At 37.6% G+C, this 20,290-nt stretch overlaps 1 protein-coding gene across 7 annotated transcripts in view; it reads left to right on the top strand.

The window, feature by feature from the left end:
* Nucleotides 1-20,290, top strand: part of ppfibp2b (PPFIA binding protein 2b) — a 100,726-nt gene that overhangs the window by 26,202 nt on the left and 54,234 nt on the right. For all 7 annotated transcript variants that reach the window (XM_049484455.1, XM_049484454.1, XM_049484460.1 and 4 more), the window contains exons 3-4: nt 4,758-4,963; nt 17,683-17,769. In XM_049484455.1, coding sequence (XP_049340412.1) covers nt 4,758-4,963; nt 17,683-17,769 — 293 coding nt within the window. The remainder of the gene's footprint in view (nt 1-4,757; nt 4,964-17,682; nt 17,770-20,290) is intronic.

The raw sequence follows: 20,290 nt of genomic DNA, 5'->3' as shown, positions 1-20,290 counted from the left end.
AGTGTATAGAGCACATGCTAATACTATGCAAACTAGTTCAAATCCCTCCTGCTTTAAATGATGCTTTTTGTTTGGGGATAGTGCCAATGATTTTCAAAGGGCACCACCTGCTGGGGATGATTGGAACTGGCTGAATAAAGGGAAAAACTGTTGTCTAACTAAATAATAAAGTACTATGTGTCAATGTGAAGTTTAGTATTTAGCGTGACCAGTTCTGGAGAAGTCCAGCCAGTCCACATGTTTGATTGGTCCAGCCTCCAGCACTCCAGTAAGGTCCTTAAAAAGGATTTCTAAGCAATTCTGAAGAAGAAACACTGTTGGTTTTGTTTTTAAAAAATACACCTTTTCTCAATTGACATGTTTCTTTCTTTTCTTTATGATTTTTTACATTGTAAATCTGTTTTATCCTTCAGATTTTTCTAAGCAGCACACTTATCTTTGAGGACAGATCTGCACACTCTTGGTATTTTAATCTCAGTGTCTTCATGAGGGAGATTCACCTGGAATAGTTTTCTCAGCGTCTTGAAGGAAGGAGTTCCTGGAGGTGCTGAACAATAGTTGCTGCTTTTCCTTCAGGCTGTGAAGCTCCAGCTCATCCCAATTAAATCACCCCAAATCACCCAATCTCAGTTCATCAGGTTTAGATCAGGGGATTAATGTGGAGGAAAAACACTTTTTTTACTGTTTACTATGTAATTCTATGTGTCCCTTAATTTTGTAATGCCTTTATTATTAATCTACAATATAGAAAATCAATTAAAGAAAGAAAGAAAGAAAGAAAGAAAGAAAGGAAATTATTGAATATCTGGTATCTTAATATGTGAAGAACTTCTTTACACTGCTCTATTTGATTGAATTAAAATGTATATATTTTTTTACAATCAAAATGATCAACATTTGAAAGATCCACTACTAATTCATATAAATCTAAGAGGTAGGTACCTAAATAAACAGAACATTTTTATCTTACACACATCTACTGGATGTGTGTAAATATTCTTTTTATATCTTTTGCTGCACAGTTTGTGTTGGTCATTCTCAAGTCTAGTCCTTCATCAATGCCCACAGGACAGGACAGGACAGGACAGGACAGTGTAACTCAAATGCTGAGATTGACCATTAAAGAACAGAGTAAAAGGAGGATAACATATGCAGAGAAACAGAAACAGTACAGGACTACAGGGTGTAGAATCAAAACAGGTGGTCATAATGTTTTGCTTGACCAGAGTATATCGCAGCATACAAGAACATATCACAATATCAGGTTTTTTTTTCCAATATCATGCAGCCATTTTTGTAGGTATGACTAAACCCAGGTTACTATGGAACCAGTAAGCTAGCATGTTTGGTTCAGAACAGAAACATAACTGCCAGACCTCTCTGTTGTTTGTTTTCTGACACCCCCGTCACAAATGTCAGAAGACATTGGGTATTGACACACAGCTGCGAGGGGCAGCAATCATCGGCGAGACGCTCTGCAGAGACGTGCAGTCAAAATAAAAACATGAGGTCAGAGCGAGGCCTCGAGAAATATGATCTACAATACAACAGGCTTGTAGACACATACATTTACCCATTAAGTAGCCAAACACTGTATCAGATGTGCTTTATATACTGTGTATTGAAAGTGCATCAACCTGACCTCATTGCTTTCTAGGACAGAGACCAATACAGCATCCAATACAGTAACACTGCCTCAGGGTATAACCCATTCACTGCATCCACTGCAACCCTAACACAGAGAGTAAGCGCCAATCCCATTTCTCTTTTGTACCCAGACTTCCCCTTGTTTTCAAGTGTAACCCTTCCCCTAGGAACAGATTTATCCTAGAGAGCCCACAAGTGAATCCTTAATCTTAGTGTTGGTACGAGAGAGAAGCATGTAGCGCTAATGCTAATGCGTAAAAGCAAAAAGATGCATGAATTCAGATTTGACCGTTCACATTCATGACGCATGTCTATGGATCGGATACGGATCCAATTTAGGACCACATATGGAAGTGGCTCAGATCTGATTTGAAAAAATCGGATTTGGCATGTTCACACAGCCATGAAAAAATTAGATCTGAGCCACATTGAGCAAAAAAATCTGATTTGGGTCACTTTAGCCTGGTAATGTGAATACAGCCCAACTATTTGCAGGATATTCCTTGAATTTTTAGTTAAGACTAAAGACTGAAAGAAAGTCTCGATGTCTACATTTGTTTGGTGATGCAAAGTTCACTGCATTTTAATTTAGTGTAACTGTATTATATTGCTATTGTACTTTCATTATATCAGTAGTTAAAAGAAAAGAAGGCCACACCTACTGAATGCCTGGTTTACACTACACAACTTTTTGAATGTCCAGGGTGTTGTGCTGTTCACACTACACAACTGGTTGTGCTGTAATCGTCAGTCATTTTGTTGTTGTGTCTTTCACAATAAATGACTGATTGGCAACACAGGGTCACGAATTGCACATTTTTGCACAATGAAATAATCACCAACTCAACTGTCTGCTCTCCAAGAGCATGTTTGATGCCATGCCACAGAATCTCTAGAAAGGAGAATACCTACTTAACATAACATTATCGTCACGTCTGGCACTGAGCCACTCACCTGAATATTGACATCACCTGCTCTAGACCTTTTTAAGCCACTCACTCCAATTCACTTATTGCTAAGTATTGATGGATTTTCCTTGTACAACATTTTTTCTCTCATTTTTTGACCTTGTTTGTATTTACTGTCCCTGCTTCTTGCCTGCCCTCTGATACTGCCTTGCTGTGTATGACCTCTGTACTGTGTTTAGTTTTGGTATGTTATCTCGTTATTGCTGCTGCTGTTTACCTGTGTTGATCTTGCTTTGTCTGATTACCCCTTTGTCTTATAATTTTATCAATAAAGTATATTTTGATTTGCATCTGCGCATGTCTACTAAGCACGCAAGTTATTAAGTTTTACTTGCTATGTAAAACGTAATATTCTATATTGATCTCAGCAAAACCATTGAGCCCTACATGACATTAGACATGCTGTGATGTGTCTATTGCTCATGCACATATTACAATATCAATGCTGAAACAACATATTCTGTAGCCCTGTTTAGATATGGTTAAAATTAAAGCTATACAAACTATACAAAGTATTAAACACACACATCTTCAGGCAGCATTTTAAGAGCACAGGTGTTGTATTACATATGTAGTGTATTCTCAGGAGCTGCAGGAGCTCAGTGTGTGCATATACAGTGTGCACTGAGGGGATCAGGGTTTAGATCAGCGACTGATAGCCTCCAGATGTGCTGGTGCTACTGGAGCTGTGGAATTATTAGCTTTCGCTCTATAGCATCCAGATGGAGGCGGTTGGAGCTGAGAGACGTGTTCACTGATGGGGATGAAACGTGGTCACATGTGGTGGAAGGGTGATGGGTAATATGACATGATAGTGGATGACAGGTCACATCTCTCTGTGTCTGTCTCTCTTTCTTTCTCTCAGTCTCTCTAGTTTTGCAATGTTGTATACTTACTGTATATATATATATATATATATATATATATATATATATATATATATATATATATACAGCCTTAAAAAGAATAAGAGACCACTTCAAATTACGAGTGTCTTTGATTTTACCTAATTAAAAACCTCTGGAATATAATCAAGAGGAAGATGGATGATCACAAGCCACCAAACCAAACTGAACTGCTTCAATTTTTGCACCAGGAGTAAAGCAGCATAAAGTTATTTAAAAGCAGAGTGTAAGACTGGTGGAGGAGAACATGCCAAGACAAGGCATGAAAACCGGGTTATTTCTCCACATATTGATTTATGAACTCTTAAAACTTTATAAATATGAACTTGTTTCTTGTTTTCTTTGTATTATTTGAGGTCTAAAAGCTCTGCATCTTTTTTGTTATTTCAGCCATTTCTCTTTTTTTTTTTTTTTTTTGCAAATAAATGCTCTAAATGACAATGTTTTTATTTGGAATTTGGGAGAAATGTTGTCTGTAGTTTATAGAATAAAACAACAATGTTCATTTTACTCAAACTGTTATTTATGTTACTGCTTTAAATACCAGAATACAAATGGTGAAATACGAATAGTTTTTTTTTTTTGGCCAATTCTTTGTATTTTAATGTTTTATTTTACATAAATATTTGTAGCTCTGGTGCTGCTGCCAACTATGCATTAAAAACAGAGGGGATTATTATTCATTTCTAGGTATAAAAAAGAGGTTATCAGTACATTGAGTGTGTTTACATGTACATAATAATCAAATTACTGCAGAACATCAGATTTTGTCAGTTTTGTTTCTTGCTTTTCACTAAGAAACATCGCGGTACCACTTTAAAATAAGACTACCTTTATAAAGGGTTTATAAATGGTTTATAATTATAACACATACGTAGAAAAGGCAACAATGACCTGTTGTTTGACAAATAGTGAACCCACAGCCATCTATATTGTTGCCCTTTCTAATAATGTGTTATAACTGATTATTAATTATTTTTAAGGCATTTACAACCTAATTAGTAACCATTAATAAACTAATTGTAAACCATTTATAAACCCTTTATAAAGGTAGTCTTATTTTAAAGTGGTACCAACATCGCAATACGAGTGAACGGAGATATACTGTCCACTGTTATATACAGTCTCTGGTCTTGACTTCTTTATTTCTTTATTCTTGTATTCTCTCTCTCTCTCTCTCTCTCTCTCTCTCTCTCTCTCTCTCTCTCTCTCTCTTTCTCTCCCTCTCTCTCTCCAGGCTCTAAGGCTGTGGTGGAGTTCAGTAATGGCCTGTATGATATTGGCTCTCCGGTCAGCGCTGGTCCTCTGCAGGTGCTGCAGTTGGCCGAGGAGCTCCGCGTGGCTCTGGAGCTGCAGGCTGGAGACGAGGGCCGGGGGACACTGCGCTCCCAGCTGCCCTGTTCCACCGCACAGACCCTGCTGGACTGGCTGGAGAAAGGAACGGTCAGTGAAGCCTGAATGAGAGCCTACAAACACTAAACGATACAGTGCTATTTTACTCCAGCGTTAGTGGAAGCTGTTGACATATGACTTATTCTCTGCAGTACATGTATACAGCTTTAACTTGCGTTTGTGAACTTAATGGTGAACAAAATGATGATTTCTGAAAGTGTTTCTTAACCCATGCAGTGATTTCCAGTTCAGAATCTGTGCAGCCTACTTTTAACGCAGTGCCGCCTGAGGGCCTGAAGATCACCAGCATTGACCATTGTCTGTGTACCTTGAGCACAGGAATTTCTCCAGTTTCTCTGAATCTTTTGACGAATTTAAACCTCTAGAATATGAATATAATTAAACATTTTAGCAACATTTAGGTGCTAATTACTTTTTCTTAATTTGATCAATTAACTATGTATAAATATTGTAGGTTAGGGCCTAATATTTAGGGAAGTTTAGAGAAACATAATTAAAAGAGTAAAAGATAAAACTAAATGTGTGTAAAATATTGATATTTTTTATGTTATATACAGATAAAACTGCTTATTAACACTGGTGTGTACACTGTGTATATTACATAAAAAAAAAATTTGTTTTGTTAATTTTATTTTTGCTTGTGGTTTATTGGGTATCAAATTGCGAAAAAATGACAAAAAATATGAAGCACAAAAAATTACGTCAGCCATTTTTCTTAGAGACTTTACACATTGAATGACTAGAGGTGGAAAGTAATGAATTACATTTACTCACGTTACTGTAATTAGTAGATTGTATCAGTAATTTGTCATTTTTAAAGTAGTTTTTAAAATAGGTAATTTTACTTTTACTCAAGTACATTTTGACACAAGTCATTTACTTCTCTACATTGGAAAACTCCTCGTTACTGAGTAAAAAATAAAATGCTGGGAAAAAAACAACTGTCTGAATTAAAAAAATAATAATGTGCGGATGCGCCAGCGCATGAATGATCGCGCATGGAATAACGAGGCAATAACTTCCTCATGCAATGCAAAATGTGCCCCGCCGGACACAGCTATCAGCTTTCAAAACTTCCACATCAAACCTGCAAAAGCTTGTGGTGGTAAATATTTTTATTATTAAAAAATAATCTGCTTAAATGTTAAAAAACATGTAAATAGCAGTTAAAGCAGAGCAATGGTAAGTTAAAATATAACAATGAACTGTAAAACTATAAAAATACGGTTTATAGTCACATATATAACCATAAAATTTTAACCGTAAAGAAAAAAATGGATCATAGAAACCTATAACACTTGTTCTTGAAAATGGTTTATGGGACAGTCTGAACAAATACTGCCCGAAAGGTCCAAATTTCTATGTGGAATAATAGTTCATTAAAAAACAATTTCATTTGTGATTTGTTTGTATTTTTTGCATCAAATAATTAAAAGTATCTATGTAACATTTACTTAAAGTACATTTTAAATTGAGTACTTTTTTACTTTTACTCGAGTAGATTTTTAGATGGGTACTTTTACTTTTACTTGAGTAAAATTTTAAGAAAGTAAAGGTACTTTTACTTAATTACAATTTTCAGTACTTTTTCCACCTCTGTGAATGAGTGTATTTAAACACTAACCCCAAAGATAATAGGTGGTTTACATTGAGCTTAGTCTGTCTTGTTGTATTTTACCACTTATGTATTACAGTGGCATTTTTGCACATACTGACTAATCTGTGATAAACCTGATAATCAGGTTTATTGATTTATAATCACTCAATTATTTTCACAAAACACAGGGTCTTACTCCATAGCATGGTTTGTATATATTGAGGATGATCAGGTTCTGATAAAAGAAGCGTTTTTTGAGGAGATTACACAAGTGCGTGTTTTATAAGAGTGTTGTGAGGAGCTGAGCGAGTCATTAGCTTCTCTGTAGTAGGTCTCGAGTGAAGACGCCTGACTGCAGGATCATGGGTCGTTTCTGCTCTGCCTTGCAGCCTGTTTTTTGGCTTAAAGTGTGTGTGTGTGTTGGTGTGTGTGTGTGTGTAGTCTGGCTGTGTTTAAAAGGGTTTGGGTTCTCCTCTGAGACACTGATAGGGGCTGTGCTGAACTTCCTGCCTCCCTCTCTCTCCTCTCCTCTTCTCTTCTCTCTTCTCTTTCTCTCTTTACTACGCTCCCTGTTTTTACTGCACTCCCTCTTTTCTCTCCCTCCATTCTTGTCTTTCGTTCTTTCGTTCTCTCTACACTCTACACTCTGGTCACTTGTGGCTGAGTCTGGATTATGATGATGTCCTGAGGGTAAGTTCAAAACTGACCTTGGTGGTCAGCTGGGGCCGGGTAGTCTACAGCTGACGCTCTGCTGATGGAAGTGTGTTGGTTTTGTTGGTGTGTGTGTGTGTGTTGGTGTTTGTGTGTTTGTTGGTTTGTTTGGTGAACAGTGCATTGGAATAGTGATCTCTAGTTTTGTGTAAAGCGCTCTTGTTTGTAAGGATGGTATTTTTAATGGGAGAGCAGTGCGTGTTCACGGCTGGTCTCGGTCGACCACGTTCTCTCTTGTTGTTGATGACGATGAGGCGCCGTGGAGAGGGGAGGGGGCCAAAGTAAACAACCTGTTGGCGGAGCAAGTGGGCCAATCAAAAAGCTCCATTTCAGAGGGCAGAAATGGGAGTTGTGTGATTAGAGCCACTTACAGAGATTGAGTCTCATTTATCAAGAACCTCTGAGTAAAACTACTGATCCAAGATCAGCTGTCATCAGCTGCCTAATTGGATTCCAGATCAGTTTATATAACAAAAATATATACACTACCAGTCACAAAAGTTTACAAGATTAAACGGAAGTCATTCAGACTATAAAAGAATGCACACGTTGGCTGCTCTTAACTAGGGAGCTGTTACTTTGCAGTTTCTGAGGCTGGTAACTGTGGTTTCTGAGGCTGATGAACTTATCCTTTGCAACAGGGGTAACTCTTGTTCTTCCTTTCCATGACTGGTCCTGATGAGTGCCAGTTTCATCATACCTTAGCTATTCACTGTATACCTGTAACTCTACCTCTTCACTACTTTAAGAGGCAAGTAATTTAAGTAATTAAATAATTAACTCTTGGCTAGTTCAGCACAGCTGTTAACTAAAAACCTGAATTCCAGGTGACTCTACCTCATTAAGCTGTTTGAAAAAAATGCCAAGATGTGCAAGACAGTATATAGCAGGTTAGCCAGCAGACTTCATCTGATGGAGGAATCTGTACCTACTGTCTGTGGCAGGTGAAAAAAATTATAGAGTTGTAAGTACTTTCAAATAATGATTTTTTTGCAGAAAGATGCACAGTTTTTATGCATCTTGGCATCATGTTCTCCTCCACCAGTCTTGCACACTGCTTTGTATAACTTTATGCTGCTTTACTCCTGGTGCAAAAACTCAAGCAGTTCAGTTTGGTTTGATGACTTGTGATCATCCATCTTCCTCTTGATTATATTCCAGAGGTTTTCAATTTGGTAAAATCAAAGAAACTCGTCATTTTTAAAGTGGTCTCTTATTTTTTTCCAGAGCTGTATAACATAGACATTATTCAATCTGTGTCTCGACAAGATGTAAAAACAACACTGTCTGATTGTGTGTGTGTTTGGGAGGGTGGTGGAGAAGGGGGTGGGGCAGCTGGAGGAGTGTGCTGTGGGCAGCAGATAAGGCCTGACTGGTGTGTTTGTTGGGTCAGTGATATAGGAGTGTGTGTTGTAAATATTTAAAGCATTCTGTTTTACTCAGCTGTTTCCAGTGTCTTGTGTGTTTACGTCTGTGTATGTGTGTGTGTGTGTGATCATTTATATGTGTTTTATGTTTGTTTATGCATCTGTGTGTGTGTGTGTGTGTGTGTGTGTGTGTGTGGTGTTTATCCAGTAGAGGCAGCTGTGTAGATCTGAAGGCTTGTCAGGTGCAGCTTAGCTCTGTAAACTGGTAATAAGCTGCAGTCAGCCGCACTGACGGCTCCGGACCCTCAGCCCCGTCACTAAAGCCCCTCAGACCTAAGACCACTTAATAACTCCTGAGAGAGAGAGAGAGAGAGAGAGAAAGAGGAAGGGAGGAAGAGTGGGGGAGAGGCCAGGAGGGAGCATTCCAGCTTTACTCCTGCTAATGCTAGTATGCATTTTTCACATACTGCCATACCACTAGAGGTGCTGCGGAACGCCGCCAAAGAAGCTATTAGCAGTTAGCTAAAGCTAGCCAGTTAACATAGCAAGCTAACAGACTGGAAGCTCAGCTCTGTGGAATCAAACACTTCTCTTATGCTGTCCTGCATGGAGAGAAATGAGAACGGCGCTTTATCTGAGGAGCACCTGCTGCTGTTCCTCACTGTATGAGTGTTTTTATCTAAATAAAACAGAAAAACAAAATCAAACCGCAATTATTCACTCAGAAATGAAACCCTTTTAAATATATATTAATACTGTAGATAGAATGATAATTTTAATGCGCAATGAATTAAATGTGTTAAGTAGAGAAAAAAAGAGAATTGTGGCTGATTTTAATACAGTAACATAGATTTATATTTAACTTGTGCAATTTAGCTTTTTAAAAATATCTCTTTAAATACTTATATTTGTCAGTATTTTAGAACCACTTCCACTTCCACTGCAGTAATACATGCAGCTTATCAGGTAAATATATAGTTTGTATATATAAATAATGTGTAAGTAATGTATACATACTTAATCAAATAGGGAAATTATAAACATTTTTTTTACTGTATATTTAGGATTGAATGTTTGAATTGTTTTAGTAAATTGTAAATGTGTGTAAACTGTTAATGAGTGTGTGTTTGTTAATGTTGACTGATGAATCTCAGCTGAGCTTGGCTTGAATTGCAAAAGAAAGAGAAAGTGACAGAGAGTGAGAAAAGGAGAAAGAGAGAGAGAGAGAGAGAGCACATTTCTCCCTCTCTTTCTGTCTTTCTCTCTTTCAGTGGCCCACAGCCACTGGTCTATTTCAGTTCACACTCACACATTGTGAATTTAACTTAATTACCACTGACCTCTGACCGAGAGAGAAAGAGAGAGAGAGAGAGAGATGGGGGACCCAGAAAGACAGAAATAGAGAGAGTGAGAGAAACGAGGGAGTGTTTGTTGGGAGTGTGACAGAGAAATAGATATAGACAGTGAGAGAGAGGGAAAACAGAGAAAGAGTGAGAGAGAGAGAGTGTTAAACAAAAAGCAAAAATGACAGAGAGGGTGAAATTGGAAAAGATGAGCGAGAGAGACAGTAAAAGTGTAGATCTGGAGAAGAGAGAAAGAGATAGAGCTCCAACTTGAGAGAGAGCAGAGGAAATAGAGAGCAAGGGAGAGTGTAACATTGGAAAAGAAAGAGACAGAGTGCCAGATTGAGAGATCAGAGAGCAAAAGAGAGCGGGAGAGAGAGAGAGACTGTGACAACGCAAAAGAGAGAAAGAGATAAAAGAAAGAAAAGAAAGAAAGAGCATGAAACATTGAGAGAGCAGAGAGAAATAGAGAGTGGGGAAGAAAGACTATGTAGAACTGGAGCACAGAGAAAGAGAGAGAGCGGAAAAATAGAGAGTGTAAACCTGGGGGAGAAAGAAAGAGATAGAGCTCCAAATTGAGAGAGCAGAGAGAAGTAGAGAGTGTAAACCTGGAAAAGAAAGAAAGAGCATGCCAAAATGAGAGAGCAGAGGGAAATAGAGGTTGGGAAAGAAATAGAGTGTGTAGAACTGGAGGACAGAGAAAGAGAGAGAGCTCCAAATTGGGAGAGTAAAGAGAAATAAAGGGTAGGAGAGAAAGAGGGAAAGAGAGTGTGTAGAACTAGAGGACAGAGAAAGAGAGAAGGATTGCCAAATTGAGAGAGCAGAAAGAAATAGAGGGTGGGAGAGAGAGACAGTGTAACACTGCAGGAGAGAGAAAGAGAGCAAGCACCAAATTAAGAGAACAGAGGGAAGTAGAGAGTGAGAAATAGGGAGTTAAGAACTGGAGAAGAGAAAAGGATATTCCAAATTGGAAGAAGAGAGAAATAGATCGGGAAAGAGAAAGAATATAGAACTGGAGGACAGAGAAAAAGAGCAAGTGCCAGATTGAGAAAGCAGAGAGAAATAGAGACCGGGAAAGAGAGAGTGTAAACCTGGAGAAAAGAGAAAGAGATAGAGCACCAAATTGAGAGAGTAGAGAGAAATAGAATGTGGGATAGAGAGAGTGTAACACTGCAGAAGCGAGAGAGAAAGAGATAGAGCTCAAAATTGAGAGAACAGATTGAAACTGAGAGCAGGAGAGACATAGAGAGTGTAGAACTGGAGAAGAGAGAAATAGAGAGAGCGCCAAATTAAGAGAGGGAGAGAGAATAGAAAATAGAAAGCATTAAATTGTAAAAGTACTTTTAAAAAAGAGAGAGAGAGAGAGAGACTCAAACTCAAAATTAATGTAGAGAGAGAGAGACATAGTTTATGAGTGTGTAACAGAGAGCGTGGGTTAGCATGCTGTGTGGTGTGTCTTCATAAAACACACACACACACACACACACACACACACACTCACACACACACACAGGCTCTTGCAGGCGGGTGGGTCTGGGGCAGACGGGCTCTCCGGCCGGGGCGTTTGTGCAGTTGCTGTCTGGAATGGATAGAAGCAGCAGCAGCAGCAGCAGAAGGAGGAGGAGGAGGAGGAGGATGAGAAGAAGGAGGAGGGAGCTCCATAAAGCTCTGTAAGGCAGACAGCAGACAGCGTCCGGCACTCTGTAAACCGGCACTTGAATGCTCTCTCTCTCTCTCTCCCTCTCTCTCAGTCCCTCTCTCGCTCTGTCGCTCTCTCTCATACACTCTCACATGGGCAGACATGGGCCTTCAGCATGGAGCCGGACATTGACTTTTACAAACATTTCCCTTGGCTGAAGAAGGTAAGCAGTAAACTGTTGCTGTGTAACTTCTGGAATCTGACTAAGTATAAGAATGCCTATAGAATTGAGCGTGACATCGGATCAGAATGTAAGAATGATCAGATTTCAGTACAACTGCATGCTCTCTTTGTAAGCGTATAGTAACTACTGAATGCTCTGAGTTATTCCCCAGTCTAACATGTTGCACCCGGTCTGTTTTCGGCGCTCATGTTTGTAGTATACACTCAGCCGGGCTGCAGAGCGGGTCTTGTGAAAGACGAACATCTGAAACCTAATTATAGTTCAGCAGGCTGGGTTAGGTGCTGCTCTGTTGTGGCTTGTGTGTCAGTGGTCTTGTGATTTTGCTCAAGCACAAGGAACTTTGTTGTTTTCATCCCTCTGGATGAGCCTGTGTGGAGAACCTGATGATAACAGTGGTGGGCTGGTGTTTGAAGTCTTGCACTGGTATAGGAATTATACATGGAATATTAATAGTATCATCAAGCCACAACTGCATTACCCCTGACCTTTTGCACACTGTGTTCTGAACTGTTCTGTACAGTACTGCATTACAATATGTGTGCTTTTCAGTACTTCACTATATGTACTGCTCAATAATGCAATAACGAGTTATATTTAATAATGCACAATGTATGCTGCTCAGTACTTCACTATATGCAAAGTTTAGTACTTCACTATAAAGTGCATCACTATATGTAAAGTTCAGTACTTCACTATAAAGTGCATCACTATATGTAAAGTTCAGTACTTCACTATAAAGTGCATCACTATATGTAAAGTTCAGTACTTCACTATATGCAAAGTTTAGTACTTCACTATAAAGTGCATCACTATATGTAAAGTTCAGTACTTCACTATAAAGTGCATCACTATATGTAAAGTTCAGTACTTCACTATAAAGTGCATCACTATATGTAAAGTTCAGTACTTCACTATAAAGTGCATCACTATATGTAAAGTTCAGTACTTCACTATAAAGTGCATCACTATATGTAAAGTTTAGTACTTCATTATGCAGTGCATCACTATATGTAAAGTTTAGTACTTCATTATGCAGTGCATCACTATATGTAAAGTTTAGTACTTCACTATACAGTACTTCACTACACAGTACTTCACTATACAATACTTCACTATATGTAAAGTTCAGTACTTCACTATACAGTACTTCACTATATGTAAAGTTCAGTACTTCACTATACAGTACTTCACTATATGTAAAGTTCAGTACTTCACTATACAATACTTCACTATATGTAAAGTTCAGTACTTCACTATACAATACTTCACTATATGTAAAGTTCAGTACTTCACTATGCAGTGCATCACTATATGTAAAGTTTAGTACTTCATTATGCAGTGCATCACTATATGTAAAGTTTAGTACTTCACTATACAGTACTTCACTACACAGTACTTCACTATACAATACTTCACTATATGTAAAGTTCAGTACTTCACTATACAGTACTTCACTATATGTAAAGTTCAGTACTTCACTATACAGTACTTCACTATATGTAAAGTTCAGTACTTCACTATACAATACTTCACTATATGTAAAGTTCAGTACTTCACTATACAATACTTCACTATATGTAAAGTTCTGTACTTCACTATGCAGGACATCACTATATGTAAAGTTCAGTACTTCACTATGCAGTACATCACTATATGTAAAGTTCAGTACTTCACTATGCAGTACATCACTATATGTAAAGTTCAGTACTTCACTATACAATACTTCACTATATGTAAAGTTCAGTACTTCACTATGCAGTGCATCACTATATGTAAAGTTCAGTACTTCACTATGCAGTACATCACTATATGTAAAGTTCAGTACTTCAATATACAGTACTTCACTATATGTAAAGTTCAGTACTTCACTATACAGTACTTCACTATATGTAAAGTTCAGTACTTCACTATGCAGTACATCACTATATGTAAAGTTAAGTACTTCACCATGTGTTATATTCAGTAGTGCAACCTGTATGCTGCTCAGTACTTCAATATACAGTACCTCACTATATGTTCAATTCAGTACTTCACTATGTTATATTCAGTACTGCAAAATGTGTTTTGCTCAGTACTGCACTATACAGTACTTAACTATATGTAAAGTTCAGTACTTTTTTTGAGGATGCATGTATAAACATCTCAAACTTAATCTATGAACAGAATGATTTCATTAGGATTAGTGAAAATCTTTGCATGAAAACGTAATAAACTGTAGCGTCACTGTTGTAAACCTACCTGGTAGCAATTAGTTGCAACAGGACAGTCCAGCATGTGTGTCATTATGTTAAATGGGATTTTAGCCAGCATGTTGTACGGCTATTATCAGGGCACAGTTATTATGTTCATATGGGCAAATAAAACATTCATTATATTTTGACTCACAGCCAATGGGCTGCAAGGAGGGGTGGAGCTAGAGCATGACAGTCATTACTGGGAGGGGTGCATTACAGCATGTTGCGCTCTGTCATACATTCTTGGACAGTGGGATAATTATCACATCCTCTGAGTTTGTTTCTGTTGAGCGTTGGAACTGTAAGAGTCAGTCTCTGAGATTCTGTGATTTACGCTCTGATGGTAAAGGGGAAATTCCTGGGCTACGACCTTAAAAAGCATCTCTCTCTCTCTCTCTCTCTCTCTCTCTCTCACTCTCAGTAGGGTAATAAACTACACTCTCTGTCTGCTCTTACTCATGACTCTGCTCTCTGGAGGTGGCTCTACTGAGAGGTCAACAGGAAGTGCTCCCTCACGTCAATAATTCTGTCAGAAATGCTGAAGAAATGCTGAAATCAACCCAGAACATATGTGGAGAATTGACCATGCTAAACACTTAACCCTTAAGAGCCAAGTGTATCATATCTGAAACATATCTAAGCCACTTCTGCAAATAATCTGTGTTATTAACAATTAAATAAAAAAAAAATCTACATCAAAGAAGTATCAATTACCTCAAATAATGCAAAGAAATCAGTTCATATTCATAACATTTTAAGAGTTCAGAAATCAATATTTGATGGAATAACCCTGGATTTTAATCACAGTTTTCATGCATCTTGGCATCATGTTCTCCTCCACCAGTCTTACACACTGCTTTTGGATAACTTTATGTCGCTTCTGGTGCAAAAATTCAAGCAGTACAGTTTGGTTTGATGGCTTGTGATCATCCATCTTCCTTTTGATTATATTCCAGAGGTTTTTAATTTGGTCAAATCAAAGAACTCATCATTTTTAAGTGCTCTCTTATTTTTCCCAGAGCTGTGTGTATTTTTTCCTCTCTTGGGAAAGAGGCCAACTTCTTTCAGTCTTATACCTCCTCTTAACACCCTGTGGATACTCTGTCTTACATGCAGCTCGTTTTATAAGAGACTATGTCTAAGACAAGTGCTAGCCCTACTAGCTTAGCACTAGCTTAGCTTAGCTGACTTTGTGCTTTCTCCGGATGTGAACTGCTGTGACATTCTCAGTGACGTTCCTCCACAAGCTCCAGGGACAGCGGTGGTGTGGCAATCCCTCTGCAGCTGGGAGAAGAGAAGAGGCCATTTACTGGCTTAGCTCAGGAACGTCACGATACGGATGTCATCGGTGACTCGCTTAGTTCCTAATAAGTCCGGGGTTGAGCTGTTAAAACCACCAGACATCTTCCAGACTTGTCAGAGTTAGAGAGGAAAGAGGAAAGCCCTTCTTTTGTGATGGTTAATAGTGCTTAAAACTCAGAGTCCTTTGATATGTGTATCTTAACCCCGAGGGGAAATTGCACTGCATATAGTGAACATGCACTATTACACAGATACAGTTAAGCTCAGATAAGACCATCTTCAATGTAATAAAACCTTATTTCTTCAAAATTTCAAAGAAATTAGCCTCAAAGTGGGAATATATTTTATTTTATTTTATTGTTGAAATCCCTATACAGAAATCCATTACATTCCATCAATAAAGGAAAACATGGAGTATTTGTCAGAGCTGGGGAAACAAGGAACGCCTGGGGAAGATAACGAGGGAGCTGAGTAACAATCTAGACACAGGTGTGAACACTGATGACAGGGCGGGGCTAGGGAAGACAGGGAAGAGAAAAGACCAATAAATAAGGACACAAGACAAACATGATTCAAACTGTAATAGAAGTACAGAAGTAGCATATGATGATTATCTGGTCTAATTTAAATAGCTAAAAGTGGGAAGCTACTCAAAAAACTGTATGGATTTTTTTAGGGCATCTGCTCATAGTGAGCAATGAAATCCCATTATTTATTTTCACCTTATTCTCTATTCTATACATAATGACAGGTACTTTATGGTGCGTCTGTGTTATACTAATGATCTGCACAGAATTTAAGGTGCCATTGTTGAAATCCCTATACAGATATTCATTACATTCCATCAATAAAGGAAAGCATGGGGTATTTGTAGAGCTCTGGAAACAAGGAACACCTGGGGAAGATAACGAGGGGGCTGATGACAGGGCGGGACTAGGGCGGAGATAGCAGCAACAAAACAGGAGGGAAAGTAAACAGGCTAGGAAAGACTCGGAAACAAACAGGCAAGGAAACAAGAGAGGAACATAAAGGACCGAGAAATAAGGAAACAAGACAAGAACGAGCTAAACTGTAAAAGAACTATAGAAGTAGTGCAATATATGGTGTTTTACTGTTATTATTATTATTATTATTATTATTATTACTATTATTAACAGTGCTTTTCTTCTCCAGGGTCCAGGGGCAATTCTAGGATCCCCCATAAAATAACAAAACAAAAAAATTAATTTATTTTACACGTGTTTTCAGCAACATAAAATATAAATATAAAACTTTTGGATGCACATATTTACATATTTTTATCAAAAACACCTCCCACAGCTGCATTCTCAGTTATCTGGTCTAATTTAAATACCTAAAAGTGGCAAGCTACTCAAAAACATTTTTGACAGCTTTTTTAGGACAGCTGCTCATGCTAAGCAATGAAATCCTATCATTTATTTTCACCTTATTCTCTCATTTTACCTGAACCAGCTCTTTACTTTGGAAAATATCAATATCAATGGCTTGGCTATCAACAGGACGTAACAGGAGCTGGACATCAACTGTCTCATCATATCTTCTATTATACTGTGACATTAATTAGTTGATACACACACACAGACAGTACTAGACGAGCACCAACAGCATTAGCTTACTAAATAAAAATAAAAAACGTCAAAAAACAACAGAATAACGAGTTCTGTTTACATTTGTGTGCATGCTCTCGCTCTGCTGTAGTTTCATGATTAAAATTCAGTTTAATGATCTACTTTCTAAAATGTTAATATTCATTATCCTATTAGAAACAAATTGTTTAAACTGACAAACTGTTTTGCATTCACATTTAGAGGTGAAGGGCCTTGTTTTAAGGTGCTTCAGCCCCCCTAAAAATGGTCAATAGTGTTAAAAAATAGGGTTTTCCCTTTTATTTAAAGTTTCCATTGTGGATATACATGGTTTTAGGAGTCATAGGTCCTTCTTAGCTTATATACATGTTGTTACACTACACTGTTCTCATGATCACAGTTTATATTAATGTTTGACCTGATTTACTCATTCATATCTCATGAAGTGTTCCGGTTTACAGCGTCTTCATGTTACTCAACACCTTTATGTGGCGCTGAATAGCAGGCTTTGGTACAATTGTAAAGCTTTCTTTCTTTGCTGTGTGTGTGTATGTGTGTGTGTGTGTGTGTGTGTGTGGCATCGAGCCAGCATTTCGCAGTAAGTGGACAAGCTGGTTAGCTCCTCCTCCTGATACACTGTTAACACTCTCTTTCTCTCTGTGTGTGTATGTGTGTGTGTGTGTGTGTGTGTGTGTCCTGCTGCAGGTTAACCTCCAGTCCCCTCCGAACAATGAGACGTACCAGGAGCGGTTGGAGAGATTAGAGGGGGATAAAGAGTCTCTGGTTCTGCAGGTGAGCTCCGCCCCTCTGCCCGGGCAATACACACCTCCACACAATAGGGGTCAGCCCACAGCGAAGGGGTCAAACCAGGAGAGAGAGGCTTCCTAGAGATCTCAGTGTCTGACATTACAGTACTGGATTTATTTAAGATTTTACAGTTTTTACATTATAAAAATTGTAATTTCAGCAAAATTGCTGACAAATCAATTTATCTGTTAAACTGACATGTCAAAAGTGATGGGATATCATTACATAAATTGATCCTGTACTGTTACCAGAGATGTCTAGTAATAAAGTAGAATGAAGTAGAATATATATATATATATATATATATATATATATATATATATATATATATATATATATATATATATATATATTAGCAATAGTGTGGTTTAGAATGATTCTTAACATTTTTGTAATGATACAGCACATTAAAAAAAAATATATATATATATATTTTAATGTGCTGTATCATTACAAAAATGTTAAGAATCATTCTAAACCACACTATCACTAAAGGCAGAGCGGTAGATGCTCTGCACTGTCACTGGGTTTGATGAAGCTGCTCATCTTAAATCAGACAAAATGAAAACATGGAATAAAATGTATTATATTTACAAAAATAATAAAATAAAATATAAATATAGAGAGATAGGAGTAACAATATGCACCGTGTACAGTATATTTAGTGTATAAAGTGTGCAAAAAATGCAGTTTGAAACCTGTGCAAAAGTATGTAATGTATGTAATAATACATTTATACATGTATGTAAAAAAGGTACAACATTTAGGGATACATAGAAATTAGTATTTGTGTCCAAAATTAAAAAAAAAAGTGCCACTAGTGTTTATATCATTTATCTTATTACCAATCAAAAGTTTGGACACAGCTTCTCATTCACTGTTTTTATTATTATTTCCTTTTTTTTCTACATTGTAAATGTTAGTTCGGAATGACTGACATTTCCTTAAAAAATATATATATTTTTTGTATTATTACTTAAATAGAGCTATTCACTGTATACCTGTAACTCTACCTCTTCACTACTTTACAACTGATGCTTTCAAACACATTAAAGTAATTAACTCTTGAGGAGTTCAGCACAGCTGTTAACTGAAAGTCCAGGTGACTCTACTTCATAAAGCTGACTGAGAAAATCCAGCCTAGGTGTGCCTACTTTAAAGAATCTAAAAAATAAAACATATACAGGTTTTGGTTAATAAAGTATTCCATGTTTTTCTTCATAGTTTGAATGAATTTAATATTAATCTACAACATTTTTAGATACTGTATATTTGCCTGACTGTTAGTATCTATCATCAGATTGATGTATAAGAGCTTTTTGACGCTGTGAATAGACGCATGACCCCTCAGTGAGCTCAGTCCCTACACTGCAGGTCAGCTGTAGGTTCCTCAGTGCACAGAGCGTGTCAGGTGTAGAAGGACAGTGTTATTAAGGGAGTGGGGGCGTTAAAGCACTTATTATCAGCTCATCCCAGAGATGTCCTTCTGCTGGAGCCACTGTTTACTGTAAACTACACAACTCACGAGTGTTTTTATGTTATTTTCTGAGGTCAGTACGAGACTTCTCTTTAACCTTCATGTGTCTTTTATGGTGTATACAACTCAATACACCATGGGCCCTTCAGTATACCCTGCTCATTGCTATCTTACACCCCGTAACCAGTCTGTATTCACGCCTTGCTCCCGCACTGTTAAAATAGCGTTGTTGTACGCTTACACTAAAAAAAGTGACAGATGTGCATCATGGGAATATTATAACAGTTTATACACAGACATATGACATTTTTTTTTATTCTTATTTTTCCCCATTTTCTCCCCAATTTCTCCCCACTCATTAGGACCCCCCCCCCCCCCCCCCCCCTATCACTACTAATTCCCCAACACACCAGGAGGGTGAAGACTAGCACACGCCTCCTCTGATACATGTGAAGTCAGACTGAGCTGCTGCTTTAGACCGCTGCACCAAGCATTATGAAGCATCATAATCACACTTTATATTGCATAATAAACTGTTAGCTACCATCTATAGTGTAATACATGTTTATAATGCTTTATGAATGTATTATAGTGCATATTGGGTATGTTTATAGAGTCTAACAGACTAGAGATTCATAGAAAATGTTACCAAGAGTTTCTATTAGATTGTTTTGGATCATTTCGATTGGTCCATTTAAAAAGAAATGTTGACACAGATTTAAAGAGGGTTTGTGTGTTCAAATTACAGGCATGGAAAAAAATAAGAGACCGCTTTGATTTTACCAAATTGAAAACCTCTGGAATATAATCAAGAGGAAGATGGATGATCACAAGCCATCAAACCAAACTGAACTGCTTGGATTTTTGCACCAGGAGTAAAGCAGCATAAAGTTATCCAAAAGCAGTGTGTAAGCCTGGTGGAGGAGAACATGCCAAGATGCATGAAAACTGTGATTAAAAACCACCAAATATTGATTTCTGAACTCTTAAAACTTTATGAATATGAACTTGCTTTCTTTGCATTATTTG

This window comes from Astyanax mexicanus, chromosome 10, assembly GCF_023375975.1.
Source record: "Astyanax mexicanus isolate ESR-SI-001 chromosome 10, AstMex3_surface, whole genome shotgun sequence".
Lineage (NCBI taxonomy): Eukaryota > Metazoa > Chordata > Actinopteri > Characiformes > Acestrorhamphidae > Astyanax > Astyanax mexicanus.
This window is presented reverse-complemented; position numbering and strand designations above follow the sequence as displayed.